We start from the raw sequence: 14,924 nt of genomic DNA on the forward strand, positions 1-14,924 counted from the left end.
CAAGCACAGTGAGATAGTTGGGGGATCACTTGATGTTCTTCTGTCTGGGAGAGTTAGACCGAATTGGAAGTCATGTTCCCCATCCACTAAAACCCCTACAAAAGCCACAGCATTTTTTAAATTTGATTTTTATTTTCAGCCACTGATTGCGCATAAATGTATACGACGAACAACCCGTTTTGTACAAACCATGTAGTACTTGTCCTTTCCAAAGTGAAATAAATCATAAACATATTTAAATTTGGGCTTGGAAAATGTGGTTCAATATATTTGCACAGAAGGTGCAGAAACTGCACACAACTGACCAGACCCTTCCACTGAATTTGTGTACTCCTCATCAAAACTAACTATATTTTCTGATGGAAATGCCACAAATAAGACTGACTTTGAAAAATCATGTTTAATTATCAGACCACCCATTAACTAATCAACTTCCTCAATAAATAACTGCTATTCTCAGTATTTTCATTTGATTACTCACCTTCTTTCCTTGAGAGGACAAATTGCCGTCCACTGTTGAGTCTTAGGATCATAGCTTTCAACTGATTCAAAGAGCTTTCCATATGATCCTCCTCCCATTGCATAGATTTTCTTCTTCATAGCTGCATAGCAACCAATCTGGAAAGGCCCACGAGATTAAAAGAGATATTAAAAACACTGTTAAACTAGCTTAGTCATGGTGTATACAAAGCACTTGCTACTGAACTTATGATTGGAAGCATCCTAATAACGGGATTAAAATACAAAATAAACCAGAGATGGTTTGAGAGTGACGGCTATAAAAATGCAGCAACTGAACTCAAGGTATTGGCCGTCAGAAAGAATGTAGACAGTGCACCCTTGCATTCTATATTCAAAGTGTGATCAGAATAGACATTCATGGGAAGTCCATAACCGCAACCACAACAAGGTGATGGATGGAATGCTTGAATTATTCTCAGCCACTGGCAACCCACACCCCAATACATCACTTTTCGACCACCAAGCCACCTCCGTTTGGACCCAGCCATATGCAAATCAGTCTTGACCCTGCTCCAATGGGAACAGTCCGGCCCAAACTGTCAAGCCAGGTCCTCTCTGAACCAGAATATAAGCAACCTAGGACCAGTTTGGACATTATTATGGGCTTTTCAGCCAGGTATAGTCTGATTCCGTATTCTTTGATCTCACTTATGAGATAGATATGAAAAGAAAAGGTAATGTGTAAAATCATCTACTACAGCCACTCCAGTTATTACTGATGGGGAAAATGATTGTTCAACATTAATTGAGGAAGAATGACCGTGATTTTCATTTTACTTCCAAGGTATCTGTGGATCAGAGATGGTGAGGAGAGGGTGCATTGAGGAGGATCAAATGTTAGTACGAGGTGTCTCTTGCTCTATTTCTTTTTTTTGAGAAGGCTGTATCCTAACACTACGCCTTTGTTTTATACAACTAACGTGCATGTTAACATATAAAAGGCACAAATTGGGATACAAAAGAAGGCATGTGGTGTCTGGCATGGCCTCTTTCTGTAGCTCACCATTAACTAATAATTCTATACATTATGTTTTTTTTCATAAGTACCAAATGGTGCAAAAAGGCTGTTTGAAAAAGCAATGCACAATTATCATTTTAATTCTAAAAAGAGGCTAAATTTGATTGCAAGCAATGCTGCAGCCTCCATTCATAAAACACAATGGAAACAACATTCTTTGTGACTCCTGTTGGCCTTGGCTTGAAGTCAACCCACCGAATGTTGCATGTCTAAGTTTCCACTCTCCTGCCAGCCCAGTTCAAGTGAGCAGTATGTTCAGGTACAGGCCAAACATTCATAGGCCCATGGAATAATAAATTGCCTAGTAATTGTGCTGAAACTCTTGCGGAGCACTTTGACTCAATAAAATATTTATAGTGCTGTCACCACTTTGAACAAGGTTGCTCCCCAGTTAAGAGACAAGACAGGTCCTCAAGTTTCATCACAACTTCAAGAGGCAGGTCTGTCATGGTAAGAGTCCCAACAAGTGGCGCCCTACATTATAGAAGGCTGTCTCGCCGATGTAACCCACCAAAGCAGCAATATACTTAGTCCAGGCCAAAAGGAACACTTCCGATGGTACTTGACGCATTGTTTAGGTCTCGCCTAGCGTTGCAGCCCGCATGCGTTGCTCGCTCTGGCGAGACATATTGTTAATGAGGAGATTTCAGATGGGGACTTGAAGCCCCGCCACTATTTTTCATTGACTGGCGTCACCATTTATGCTAAACGGTGGCCTGCCATTGGAAATTAGTTTTTTTCTTTTGCCGCCCTTTTCCCTTTTTGTCCAGCCCATCCAGACTGGATCGTCTGAAGCAAAGGATCCAGCCCAGATGGGCCGTCCCCTGCATATCTCTAACAAAGAGGCTTTGTGAACCAGGCCTCCCCGGGCACATGTAATCACACAGTACCGCCAGGGAAACAACTCTTTAATATTCAGCGGTGTGTATTGGAGTTGGCGCTTCATTGGGCGCTTGCCTTTATTCCGGGGCGAAACCTTTTCGGAAAAGTGCTGTGCTCAACGGATTTCACGTGGATTTTAAATGCGTTATGCATTTGTGGTTGTGCACGATCTTTGACAACGGTGCTCGTGTTTCCAGGCTTGCAGTTACTATGAGGAGCACACCTCAGCTAACAGGGTTATTGGGGGGGGGGGGGGGGGCTGTTGCTGCACGTGAACAAACTTCCCTCAGTAGGGTGTTTTTAAGGAGTAAGGGAAGCGGCTGTGATGTGACAATAAAACTGGAGTATCGGTCAAAGCAGTGATTCTGCTGTTACCCTGGGCGACGAGCGTCGGTTGTCACTTGGGGTTCAGGGACACCGTGGATCACAGGTCAGCAATGGGGGTGACTTGGGGAGGGAAGTGATACTGAAGACCACCCAGTTCGGTTTCGGGAGTCACTTCAAAACTTGCCCTCTACTCTGCATCCCGACGTGTGTAGGGCAGCAGAAATGGTTTAAGACCAAATATGAGAGCAACAGCAACATCTCACATGCTCCCCCGAACGAGGAACCCTCCAAGAGCTGAACCCCCACACCACCCTTATGCAGTTCCTCCTCCATGTGCAATGGCTGCCTGTTTCCCGCCTCGCCGGGTTATTGTGAAGCAGGGGTCAGTCAGAGACTGAAGAGGTCTGAGACCCACAGTCTCGCCTAGGAGTGAGGGGGAAGTGAACTCCGCTCGGTGGCGGGGTACATCCCTGTGTCTCAGACACCACAAAAGAGGTCCCCTGCAGAAAGCGCTGCGCAGAGAGACGCCATGTTCAGTTGATCAATTAACGAGGGAATACGGGGCGCTTAAATTGTCCTCCATCGAGAAATACGTGGAATATCCCAATTTAGTATGATGAGTGCAGGGTCTGTTAAGAAAAATGGGGTAGTAGTAGTCAAATCTTTATTCGGCATTCATTTTCCATGAGTTACCATAAAAGCATTTATACAGTGTATTTACATGCAGTTTAACAATACTAAAACATATTCGGCGTATTTGTAGTTTTTAGCGGTAATAATTTGTTTAGGACAATTTAAAGATTGTTATTCTGAAAATTGATCCTTGATTTAAAGATACATTTTAAAAAAGTACTAACAACTTTACAAACATGTTCTGAGGATAAAAATTGTAACCATAACATAGCGGGACGACATTTTCGGAGGCCTAAGGTTCTCAGCAATGGGGATAGCCAAAGTCTTCGATGGGCGGAGTAATATTTACAGAACAGTACAGTATGGATCGTTGACTGCTCAGATAGTTCATCACAAGGGCAGGGAATTAAACTCTCTTCCCAGCTATTTCTATTTGGGAATGCTACGACCCTGTGGAAAATATTTAGCCTAAATCTCGCTAATAAGAAACGTTCAAACTGCGAGTCAACATAGGTTAAATATGGTTCCATTTCCATTGTTGTTGTGACCGCCAGGGAATGCTGTACAGAAGGTTTCTTAATCTCCGCAGTGATGCGTAATTCTTCAAAGTGACTCAACGCCTTTGCCTTGAGGTCTTTCTTAGGAATTCCAGTAATTAAGTCTGGGTTATGATAATACTCGGCCATTCCTAGATCAGTGAGGCGATTTTTAACATATCTTAACCAGTCTATTTTATCTGCGCGATCTAGGGTCATACAGTCTGCGACAATAGCTTTAGTAAGAGAGTTCTTTGTTGAGGCCCATATTCTGCGCCAAAGGAGTACAGGTTCAATTTTGGCCAGGTCCTCAATGTGTGGTAGTCCCAGTTCTGCATGAGAGGCAAAAGTCGATGCTCTTTTAGGGACTGACAGTAAAAATCTTATAAAAGTATTCTCCGCCACCTGTAGGACTTTAGTGTGTTTGTGGCCCCATAAGCCCGCCCCATCGAGTGCGATTGAATGGCACTTCGCTCTATAGATTTGGAGTAGTTCAAATGGGTTTTTTTCCCCTAATTTCTGGGCAAATTTCATGAGAGCAGCAATGGATCGCAAAAGTTGGTGCTTGCGAGCTTCTATGGCCGCTCTCCAGTTGAGCTTCTCGTCTATCATAATTCCCAGGTAGGGATATTGGGGAGTGGATTCTAATTGTTCATTATTTAGGAGAATTGTTTTTCCGTTTCTCCTAGCCCGTCCAGCTACCATAACAAAGGTTTTCTTTATGTGTATGAGGAGATCTAGGTCACTCATAAATTTTGCATAGCTGTTCAAGGATTTTTGTAGCTCACGAGGAGTGCGTGCTATAATCACCGCATCGTCTGCGTACAGGAGCGCAGGGACCAATCGCTCTTTTACGCGGGGTAGGTCTTATCCCCCCCGTAGCATCTCTACCTCAAGGCCGTTGGTATAGAGGAAGAAGAGGAAAGGGGCAAGAACGCATCCCTGCCTGACGCCGCGCTCTACAAGAAAGGAGTCTGATAATTCACCCCGTACTCCAAAACGCACCCTCGCGGAGGCGTTGGAGTAAAGTTCTCTAAGGAAGGTCAAAAGAACCACGTCCATTCCCATGTTGATCAAAACTGACCAGAGTTTTGCATGACTGACGCAGTCAAAGGCGGCAGAGAGGTCGACATTCACCATGTACAACCTCTCGCGCTTTGCTGAGACATACTTTCCCATCAGTAGGGCCAAGTTCAGGGCTTGTTCCGTAGTTCCGTGGCCCTCTCGGAAGCCATACTGGATATCCGAGAGGGTCCCGGTATCGTCCGCCCACTCCTGTAGACGCTGGAGAACCACTCTGCCCAGTACTTTCCCCAGTGAATCCAGGAGGGAGATTGGACGATAGCAGGTCACCTCCTCTTTATTTCCCTTCTTAAAGATGGGTACTAGGATTGATTGGGTCCAGGATGTAAAGTAAAGTAAAGTCCAGATTTGTAAAGCGCACAATCACCCGTAAGGGTCTCTAGGCGCTGGGGGCCGTCGGGAAGATTAAGCGAGCTATTGCCCAGAGTCACATGGTGCTGGGCTGACCTGCCGCCGGAGCCGGGGATCGAACCGTGGTCCCCAGATTCCAGCGTCAGTCGCCCTGGCCGCGGCGCCACACCTCGTGAGTAATCCACGGGCCATTGCTGCATCGAACACCCTTTTTATTATTGGGGCCCAGAGATCCATTCTAAATTTTAAAAAATCAACTGGTACCCCCGTCCGGCCCCGGGGCTTTTCCACTCTTACTAGCGTTCAGTGCATTTATTACCTCGTATAGATCGAGTGTCAGAGGGATTGGGAATGAATTGCCCTCATATATGGTGGGATTATTTCCGCTGGCAGCTGCTACTGGTGGTTTGCCAAAAATCTTAGAGAAATGGTTTATCCAGGTTTGTCCCTCAATAGCTACATCAAGGCTTGGCTGATCTTTTGAATCCGTCAGGAAAGGTGCTTTAACCAAAATAGATCACTATCTTTATTTAAAGAGCTTTCGTGCAGCTGGTCCCATAATGCCTTTTTTAGCTCTTCTTTTCTCGCTTTACAGGCCAACTTGTAGGTTATTCTCAGAGACCTGACCTCCTCTTTATCTCTTGTTATTTGTGATAGTGCTCTTCTTAGGTTTTTGTGGGCTACTGAGCAATCGTGGTTTAACCATCCTTTTTCTTTTTTCCACTGTCCCTTTCTGCCTCACAGTAAGGTGTTCGTTTACTTGAACTAAAATCGCCTTAAAATTGGACAGGACTTCCTCGTCAGATACCTCCAAATCTAAGCACTTCAAAATTTCTGTTTGAATTGCAGTTACAACCTTATTTGTCAATTTATTTGGGTCAATCTTCCCCCAACCAAGAGTATAGCCATTTGTTTTTGTGAGGTGGATATTATTCTGTGAAAGGGTGGACATTAAAGTTTGGGGAGATAACTGAGGTTGGTCCAGAATTAGGTCAAAAATTAGAGCTGAGTGATCGCTTAAGGTGTTAATTTTCACCCTGAAATTCAGGATCTTATTTACTAAGGTCGCTGTGGTGAGGATGTAATCAATAGTGGTTTCGCTTCCCCTTCCAAGATAAGTAGGGTCCAGCTTCCCAAGTAGGGGGTTTGTTTGATTTAGTATTATTAGATCCAAGCTGGACAAGGATTCGTTTAGGAAGTCACCCACCGCTGAGTGAGTAAAATGGGTTATATGCTCATCAGTCCCAATGCCCATTCCACAGATATTACTATTTTGATTCTCGCAGGGGTGGAGATTAAAATCGCCTCCCCAAACGATACTCGGTGGTTCAGCCTCTAGTATTAATTTCGTATCACTACTTAATTTCTTGCATAAGGCCCCCAGTATTTTTATTCTCTCGTTTTCCGGTGCGTTGTCATAAAGGTTGACGAGGAGAATGGTCCTCTTTGTCTTAAATACCAGTTTCAGGATCTGATAGTGGGTTTCTAAGCTGATTGGTGTAACTACCAGGCCAGGTATAGTATTCGATATATAAGTTATCAGCCCACCTTTAGCTCTCCCATGGGTACCTGCAATTCCTGCGGAAAAATAAGTTTTGTACCCTATCAGGTGCATTTCATTTGTGAGCCAAGTTTCCTGTAGAGCCAAGACTTGGGGATCTCCGACAAACTCTAAGAGTCTTCCATCCAGAAATTTATCTCTAAGACCTGCACAGCTCCAATACATGAAATGGACTTTTTCTCCTCTAATGACGGAGGCCTGGCTTCCGTTTGACCTATTTGGCGTATTAGAGACAGATACCTCCAACTCCCTATTAATATGGGCCTCGTAAGCTGGAGTAGAGATAGTGGTGATGTTATCCCCTCTAATTAAATTTTCCCGGTCCCTGTCAGATGATTGGTCCGATTGCGTTGAATGGGTGCATTCTTCAGTTCTACGATTTTCACCCTTGGTGTCTTGGGTGAAGTCACCAGGTAGAGTGCCTTCTTTTATCTTGGGACAGTCTTGGGTCAAGAGGAAGTTACTGTTGAGTCAATCAACACTTTCTAGGCCATACAGTGTTGAGAAGTGATTAAATGTTGGAATGGTATACTCTGGGAATGGTGTTTGATAGTTGTAACTCATGCTGCCCCATTGTGACTGAGGGTGAGGTTGTTGCAAGGGTTGATTCGGAAAGTGATTCTGAACAGGTTGGTAGGATACTTCTCTCCACTCTGGACGATACCTTCTTGTTTGAAGGTGTCTGGAATTGTTCATCAATTCTCGTGGATAGAAGTAGCTAACGTAGTGTGTGGAGATAACATCTCCGCCTATTGCCTCATACCAATCTCCTAGGGTTCTTACCGCCCTGTGGTCTTTAAAATTGATAATAATCACGTCTCCCCTTTTATCTTTTGGCCTTGAGCCCACCCACACCGCTCGTCTTACTGACAGGATTTCTCCATTTACATGTGCCGGGAGGGGTCTATTCTGCTTCAACCAATAAATGGTTTTATTTTTTAGTGCATGATAATTCTCTCTGGCCCCTTCTGCTAGCTCTGGAACTCCTGTGAGGACAATTGTAAATGGGGCAGAGTCCGGGGGTAAGTCAACAGTTCTACGTCTTGACCTTTTAGGATATGGAGTTGACTGGTCAGCCGGATCTCTACTTGATATATTATTTGTGGGCGGATTGGATTTTATTATTGGTAAAGGAGGAAGTGATTGTGTTGGTTTGTTTGACACAGTGGGGGCTGGGCATAAAGACTGTAATGATGGGTTTATGATTTTGCTAGGTGGGGGCACAGGTGGGTTAGGCGCGGGAGGATGTGAGAGGGGGGTATCAGTGGTCACCAGGAAAGGTCCCAGATTCAGTTGAAGGGGTTGTGGGGTCAGGTGTGAGGTAGGGAGGGTTTTGAGCTCAGAAGGTCTATCTCGGATAGTGGGCGTTGGTTTCAAGCTGCTCAATGTGGCTTCTAGAATGGTGAGCCTGATCTCCACTTTCTTTATGCTCTCACTGATCGGTAAGAGCAGCGATCTGAGCAGGAATTCCAGGTTTCCCAGAGGAGCGGACGGTGGTGCTACATTGGATGTGTTAATCAAGGGGACATCCTCAAGGTTGGTAGTGTGAACACGTCTGTCAAGGGAGGGGCTATGCACATCCACCATTGATCTATCATGGTTTGGGGCAGGTTTGGAGCCTTTCCCAAAATCAGAATGGGAGATTTTCGTTTTAGCATGACCTCCCCTTGTTTTCCTTCTTCGTTTATTGGGGGGGGGGCATGGATCATGACATCAGTAACTGTTTTTAGCTTGCCTTTCCCAGGTTTAGGTGCTTTAATAGGTGGGATTGTTTGGGAGGTTAAGTCAATGGGCACATTACTAGGGTTAGTTGAATCATTAACGCTAGGAACTAGGTCGATGGGTAGACAAGGGGGAGTAATACAATTCCTCAGCAGAAGCGGGACGCCCTCGTCTGATGAAGGGCCCTCGCTAATACTGAGTGACTCACCCACTTGAGAGATAGGAATTTTAGTCAGGGGCCCGTTTTTTAGGGTTTCAATAGAGCGGCGTCGCTCGGCCCTACGCTCGGCTAGAGAGGAGTCTTTCTCCCCATCCCCACCACCTGGTGTTCGTGCGAAGTAGATGTCCAATGTCCAGTTTTTTGTTCCCCCCACCTTTGCGGTGGACCCATCCAGCGCTGGTGAAGGCATAACAAATATATGTTGTCTTAGGCGAGGTGATGAGCGGGGTCAAGATGGTGCTCCGGCAACACACGCAAGAGGGTGGGCCCAGCCCAGGCTCCTCAGGCCTCTGAGGGCCACAGAGGGCCCGCCCTTTGCCCGGCCTTAGCCCCGGGCGCTCCCGCGCGCTCCCGCGCAGGGATGCTATCGCAGTAATGAAGGCAAAGTAAGGCGAAGGCGGGGCAGGCAGGGAGAGCGACCCAGGTGTTGCGGGTCTTAACCTCACGCAGGGGCTCTTGGAATATCGAGTCCCTGCGGGTCAGCTCGCAGCTCTGCAGCTCCACGCACAAGCAGAGAACGCAGCGGGACCCGCGCAGCGGGTCCGGCAAGGAGTAGGTGAAAGTCCAGCAAAAGACCAGCGAAAGTCCAACGTTTCCTGATCCCACGACGGCAAAACAGCAAGCAGGAGGTCCCAGCGAGGGGCGGTGCAGCAGAGCCTTATCTGCTGAGGCGAGGGCGGGGCAGGCAGGGAGAGCGACCCAGGTGTTGCGGGTCTTGACCTCACGCAGGGGCTCTTGGAATATCGAGTCCCTGCGGGTCAGCTCGCAGCCCTGCAGCTCCACGCACAAGCAGAGAACGCAGCGGGACCCGCGCAGCGGGTCCGGCAAGGAGTAGGTGAAAGTCCAGCAAAAGACCCGCGAAAGTCCAGCGTTTCCTGATCCCACGACGGCAAAACAGTAAGCAGGAGGTCCCAGCGAGGGGCAGTGCAGCAGAGCCTTATCTGTTGAGGCGGGGGCGGGGCAGGCAGGGAGAGCGACCCAGGTGTTGCGGGTCTTGACCTCACCCAGGGGCTCTTGGAATATCGAGTCCCTGCGGGTCAGCTCGCAGCCCTGCAGCTCCACGCACAAGCAGAGAACGCAGCGGGACCCGCGCAGCGGGTCCGGCAAGGAGTAGGTGAAAGTCCAGCAAGAGACCAGCGAAAGTCCAGCGTTTCCTGATCCCACAACGGCAAAACAGTAAGCAGGAGGTCCCAGCGAGGGGCGGTGCAGCAGAGCCTTATCTGCTGAGGCGAGGGCGGGGCAGGCAGGGAGAGCGACCCAGTTGTTGCGGGTCTTGACCTCACGCAGGGGCTCTTGGAATATCGAGTCCCTGCGGGTCAGCTCGCAGCCCTGCAGCTCCACGCACAAGCAGAGAATGCAGCGGGGCCCGCGCAGCGGGTCCGGCAAGGAGTAGGTGAAAGTCCAGCAAAAGACCAGCGAAAGTCCAGCGTTTCCTGATCCCACGACAGCAAAACAGTAAGCAGGAGGTCCCAGACAAAGTCAAACGACCTGGGTATCATATGATATAAAAACAAAGTGGTCCTAGACACATTTTTTCAAACACATATAAATGAATTATTCATTCTTTACTCTTTGTGGGACTTAATCCTGGAAAAGAAGGAGACAGAAAAGACAAGCCAAATGCGTTTGCAGTATTATCCTAAACACCCAAAACAAATTGTATGACACTAAGTTTGTATATAGCAATATAAATTCACAATTTATTTCACAATCATATATACATATTTACAAAAAACCCAAAAGTTGGGGGAATTCTGCCAGGCGCAGTAGAAAGTGCAAAGGATTTTGTGCTCAAGTGAAAGTAAAGAAAAAGAAAAACTGAATAACCAGGATAATCAAATGATTTCGAACAAGGACTAAGGTTCTATTCCCTTAGTATTATGCCAGCCCCACGTATATTAATCATACGGTTTTAGTATAAGTAAAAGGGCAGGGGAAGGGGTGCAGGCACAAGGAAAGGGGGGGAATCGTCGACGTTTCGACCCTGGCGCTGTGGAGGGGGGTTCAACACCTCAGCTACGGGTCTTCCTCAGGACAGAAGGAGAGGGGGGGGGGGGTTTACTCTGTCTCCTTCTTTTTCAGGATTAAGTCCCACAAAGAGTAAAGAATGAATAATTCATTTATATGTGTTTGAAAAAATGTGTCTAGGACCACTTTGTTTTTATATCGAGTGCAGGGTCTGGGCACAGCTCCTCGGGACATGTGCTTGTATACGCGGGTGCATGGAAAATTTAGATTTTGAATGTTTGTGTTACATAGCCATGTTAAAAATGACCCAACCATGCAGGAAAGGCAATCAAAAAACGCTTTTATGTGTCTTAAGGACATTTTAAGTAATTTTCCCATGTGTAGTGTTTTGAAATTATGATTTGAAAATCGCTTTTGAGGTAAAGGAATGTTGTTAAAATTTATGTGCGCCATATGCCCCCAAATTTCTTTTTCAGGGGTGCAGCAGGGTGTTCTTGAGACACCCCTGCACCTTTGGAAAAAATTCCTAATTTGTGATGAGCAAATTGTTAATCGCAAATTGCACCTTCATTTATATGAGCCTCCTAGCCCATGGAAATGAATGGGTAATTTGCAATTAGCAATTTTCTCATCGCAAATTTGGAATGGTAAAGAATCGCTATTTATTCCTTAAAATTCGCTTTTTTGGAAATGCAAAATAGTTATATGATACATATGGCGGATGATGTCTAACAAGATAAGAAGCTTAGGGATACATTTATGATGACTGGCGCAATGAAGTAGAAATCACTTACTTCATTGGTAGAGCTTTACATGTATTATCTCCTCTGTATTCTTCATCAAGCGTAACTTTAATCTGCAATCCTGAGTAGGCCTCACTTTAAACAAACCTCTGGATAGGCCACATCTTATTGTTATCCTGAATTAATCATTTAAAATGCTAGGGACAGATTTATGATAGGTGTATGCCTCTTTTGCGCCACTTAGAAAACATTGTCCATGGGGAAAGGACTTAAAATGTCCTTAAGACACATGAATGTGTTTTTTTAAAACGTTTGCAATTTTTTTGGGTCACTTTTAACATGGCTATGTGACTCAAACAGTCAAAATCTAAATTCGCCATGCACAGGTGGGAGCATATTTACAAGGAATGTGCTCCATGGGGAAAGGTCTTATAATGTAATATGGGAAAAATTACATCAGAGACACTGAAATGCCTTATAGAGAAGCATACACCATTATGTCCTTGTCATAAATTTGCAAACCATTACTTTTCCCCAAAAACGATTTTCAAATCATAATTTGAAAACACTGCACATGTGGAAATGACTTAAAATGTCCTTAATTCAAAATTTGCGATTCCTTAAATGCAATGTATCAAACAAAAAATATGTAAAAAATGATATTAAGGATTTGGAAACTACCACCAACTTCTAGTTTGTGGTAAATTGCGAATTCTTTTCAAAAAGCATTTTTTTCCAAAAAACAAAAGGTCCCATATGACGCCCATACATGCCCTTAGGGCATGTAGGTGTGCCATATGCCCCCAAATTTCTTTTTCAGGGGTGCAGCAGGGTGTTCTTGAGATACCCCTGCACGCTTGAAAAAATTCCTATTTTGTGATGAGCTAATTGCGAATCACAAATTGCAACCTTCATTCCTATGAGCCTCCTAGCACATGGAAATGAATGGGTAATTTGCAATTAGCAATTTGCTCATTGCAAATTAGGAATAGTAAAGAATTGCTATTTATTCCTTAAAATTTGCTATTTAGGAAATGCAAAATAGTTTGATGGTACATATGGTGGTTCATCTGTAACAAGATAAGAAGCTTAGGGATACATTTATGATGACTGGTGCAATAAAGTGCACATTACTTACTTCATTGGTAGGCCTTTACATGTATTATCTCCTCTGTATTCTTCATCAAGCGTAACTTTAATCTGCAATCCTGAGTAGGCCTCACCTTAAACAAACCTCTGGATAGGTCACACCTTATCGTCATCCTGGATTAATCATTTAAAATGCTAGGGACAGATTTATGATAGGTGTATGCCTCTTTTGTGCCACTGTGCGTCACTTTTATGATGCAGCGGCGGTGCAAAAGATTTGCTATGAGGCGACAACATTACAAATTGATGCATTTAGGCAGATATGTCATGGTGTAAAAAAAACGTACCACATGAAACCGATGCAGCAGTGATGCAAAAGATGCACCATGTTGTAAGACAGGCCTCACTTGGGGCCATATGTATCAAGCTAATTAGCATTCGCAAAGATCAAAATTCTATGAATTTTGGCCTTTGCGAATGTTAATTAGACAAATGGTATGTATCAAACAAGTTTGATGCAAAATAAGGAGTAGCAAAATTTGCTATTCCTTATTTTGCAATTGCACTGAAGGATTTGCAAATTTTGTGACTACTTAAATGCAATGTATCAAACAAAAAATATGTAAAAAATGACATTAAGGATTTGGAAACTATTGTGGTAAATTGGTGGTAATTTGTGAATTCTTTTCAAAAAGCTTTTTTTTAAAAAAACAAAAGGTCCCATATGACGCCAACACATGCCCTTAGGGCATGTATGTGTGCCATATGCCCCCAAATTTCTTTTTCAGGGGTGCAGCAGGGTGTTCTTGAGACACCACTGCACCCTTGGAAAAATTCCTAATTTGTGATGAGCAAATTGCTAATCGCAAATTAAACCTTCATTCCTATGAGCCTCCTAGCCCATGGAAATGAATGGGTAACTTGCAATTAGCAATTTGCTCATCGCAAATTAGGAATGGTAAAGAATCGCTATTTATTCCTTAAAATTCGCTATTTAGGAAATGCAAAATATTTTGATGATACATATGGCAGTTCATCTCTAACAAGATAAGAAGCTTAGGGATAGATTTATGATGACTGGCGCATCACCAGGGATGTGCCAGTCATCTTGCGCCGCTGTTCCGCCACCCATGGTGTGCTGCATTTACAATGCGGCACAGCATGGGGCAAAAACGGCACAGATGCTTGACGCATCTGTGCCGTTAAGGTGGCGCATTGCTGGAGTTGTATCGCAAGTGCGATGCAGCTCCAGCAAGGCTCAGGGGTGCACCATCTCCACAATGTTGCGTCAAGACCTATGCCTGCTTCAAGCAGGCGCAGGGTTTTGACGCAGGTTTCTCCTATCTGATTGTAAATGTGGCACACCATGGGTGGCAGAGCAGTGGTGCACGTTAACTGGTGCATGCCTGGGGATGTGCCATTTAACATAAATCTGCCCCTTTACATTTAAGTATGTGCAGGGGACACAGAGTCGGTGAGGCTTATCTAAGGTTAAGAAGAGATGAGTCCTGTTCAGTGAAAGATTAGACATAGGCTTCACCTGCTCAGCATCACTGGACATGGCTAAATAATAGCTGCAAAATGTTACTCTTGTTAAACAATTTTACTATTATAATCTGTGAGATTTGTCTCTTACTCTGCAACATCTCATTGTTGTTATCTTTCTTTAAAGATAAAGACAACCTCAACATGAGCGACAATCTGCAATCAGTTGATTTTGACCTCATCATTGAACTTGTAATTGAAACATCAGTGGATGTTGATCCCTTGGATGATTTAAATCCTGAGGATGAAGAAGAGCGTGATGAGGATGCAGATTTGTCCGAATTATATGATATAGGATGGGAAGCTGACCTGCTTGAGCCTTTGGAAATATAAACATTTATTTTTAAAATTTATAATTAATAAAAAGTAAAAAGGTAAACCGTTTAATTTAAAAATAAAGACACCTTCAAAAGCAGGTTATGTGTAGTGTCTTCAATAAAATATTAAAATATGCTCATAAAATTAGATCAGATTCACATATAAAATAGCATAGGTAACAAATATAAATGTCATTTCTTTTCTGGTATTTCTGTATTGTAAATTTGCCAACGACTAAAAAATCTTCTAATTAAAATGTCAAGTAGTGTGTTAAGTTTTTTATCACTGTTACTGATTTACTGTTTGGTAATAATGGTTAATAACATTATTTATTATATTTTTCCACAGATTCAACTGCAGATCATTTCAAGATTTCACCATGCCTACAATAGAAAGACAGAGAAAG

The 14,924-nt window shown here is 44.2% G+C and overlaps 1 protein-coding gene across 1 annotated transcript in view; it reads right to left on the reverse strand.

The window, feature by feature from the left end:
• Window positions 1-14,924, reverse strand: part of GAN (gigaxonin) — a 320,191-nt gene that overhangs the window by 90,590 nt on the left and 214,677 nt on the right. Inside the window, exon 8 of the mRNA XM_078670190.1 lies at window positions 482-618. Within this exon, the coding sequence (XP_078526316.1) occupies window positions 482-618 (137 nt within the window). The remainder of the gene's footprint in view (window positions 1-481; window positions 619-14,924) is intronic.

This window comes from Lissotriton helveticus, chromosome 12, assembly GCF_964261635.1.
Source record: "Lissotriton helveticus chromosome 12, aLisHel1.1, whole genome shotgun sequence".
Lineage (NCBI taxonomy): Eukaryota > Metazoa > Chordata > Amphibia > Caudata > Salamandridae > Lissotriton > Lissotriton helveticus.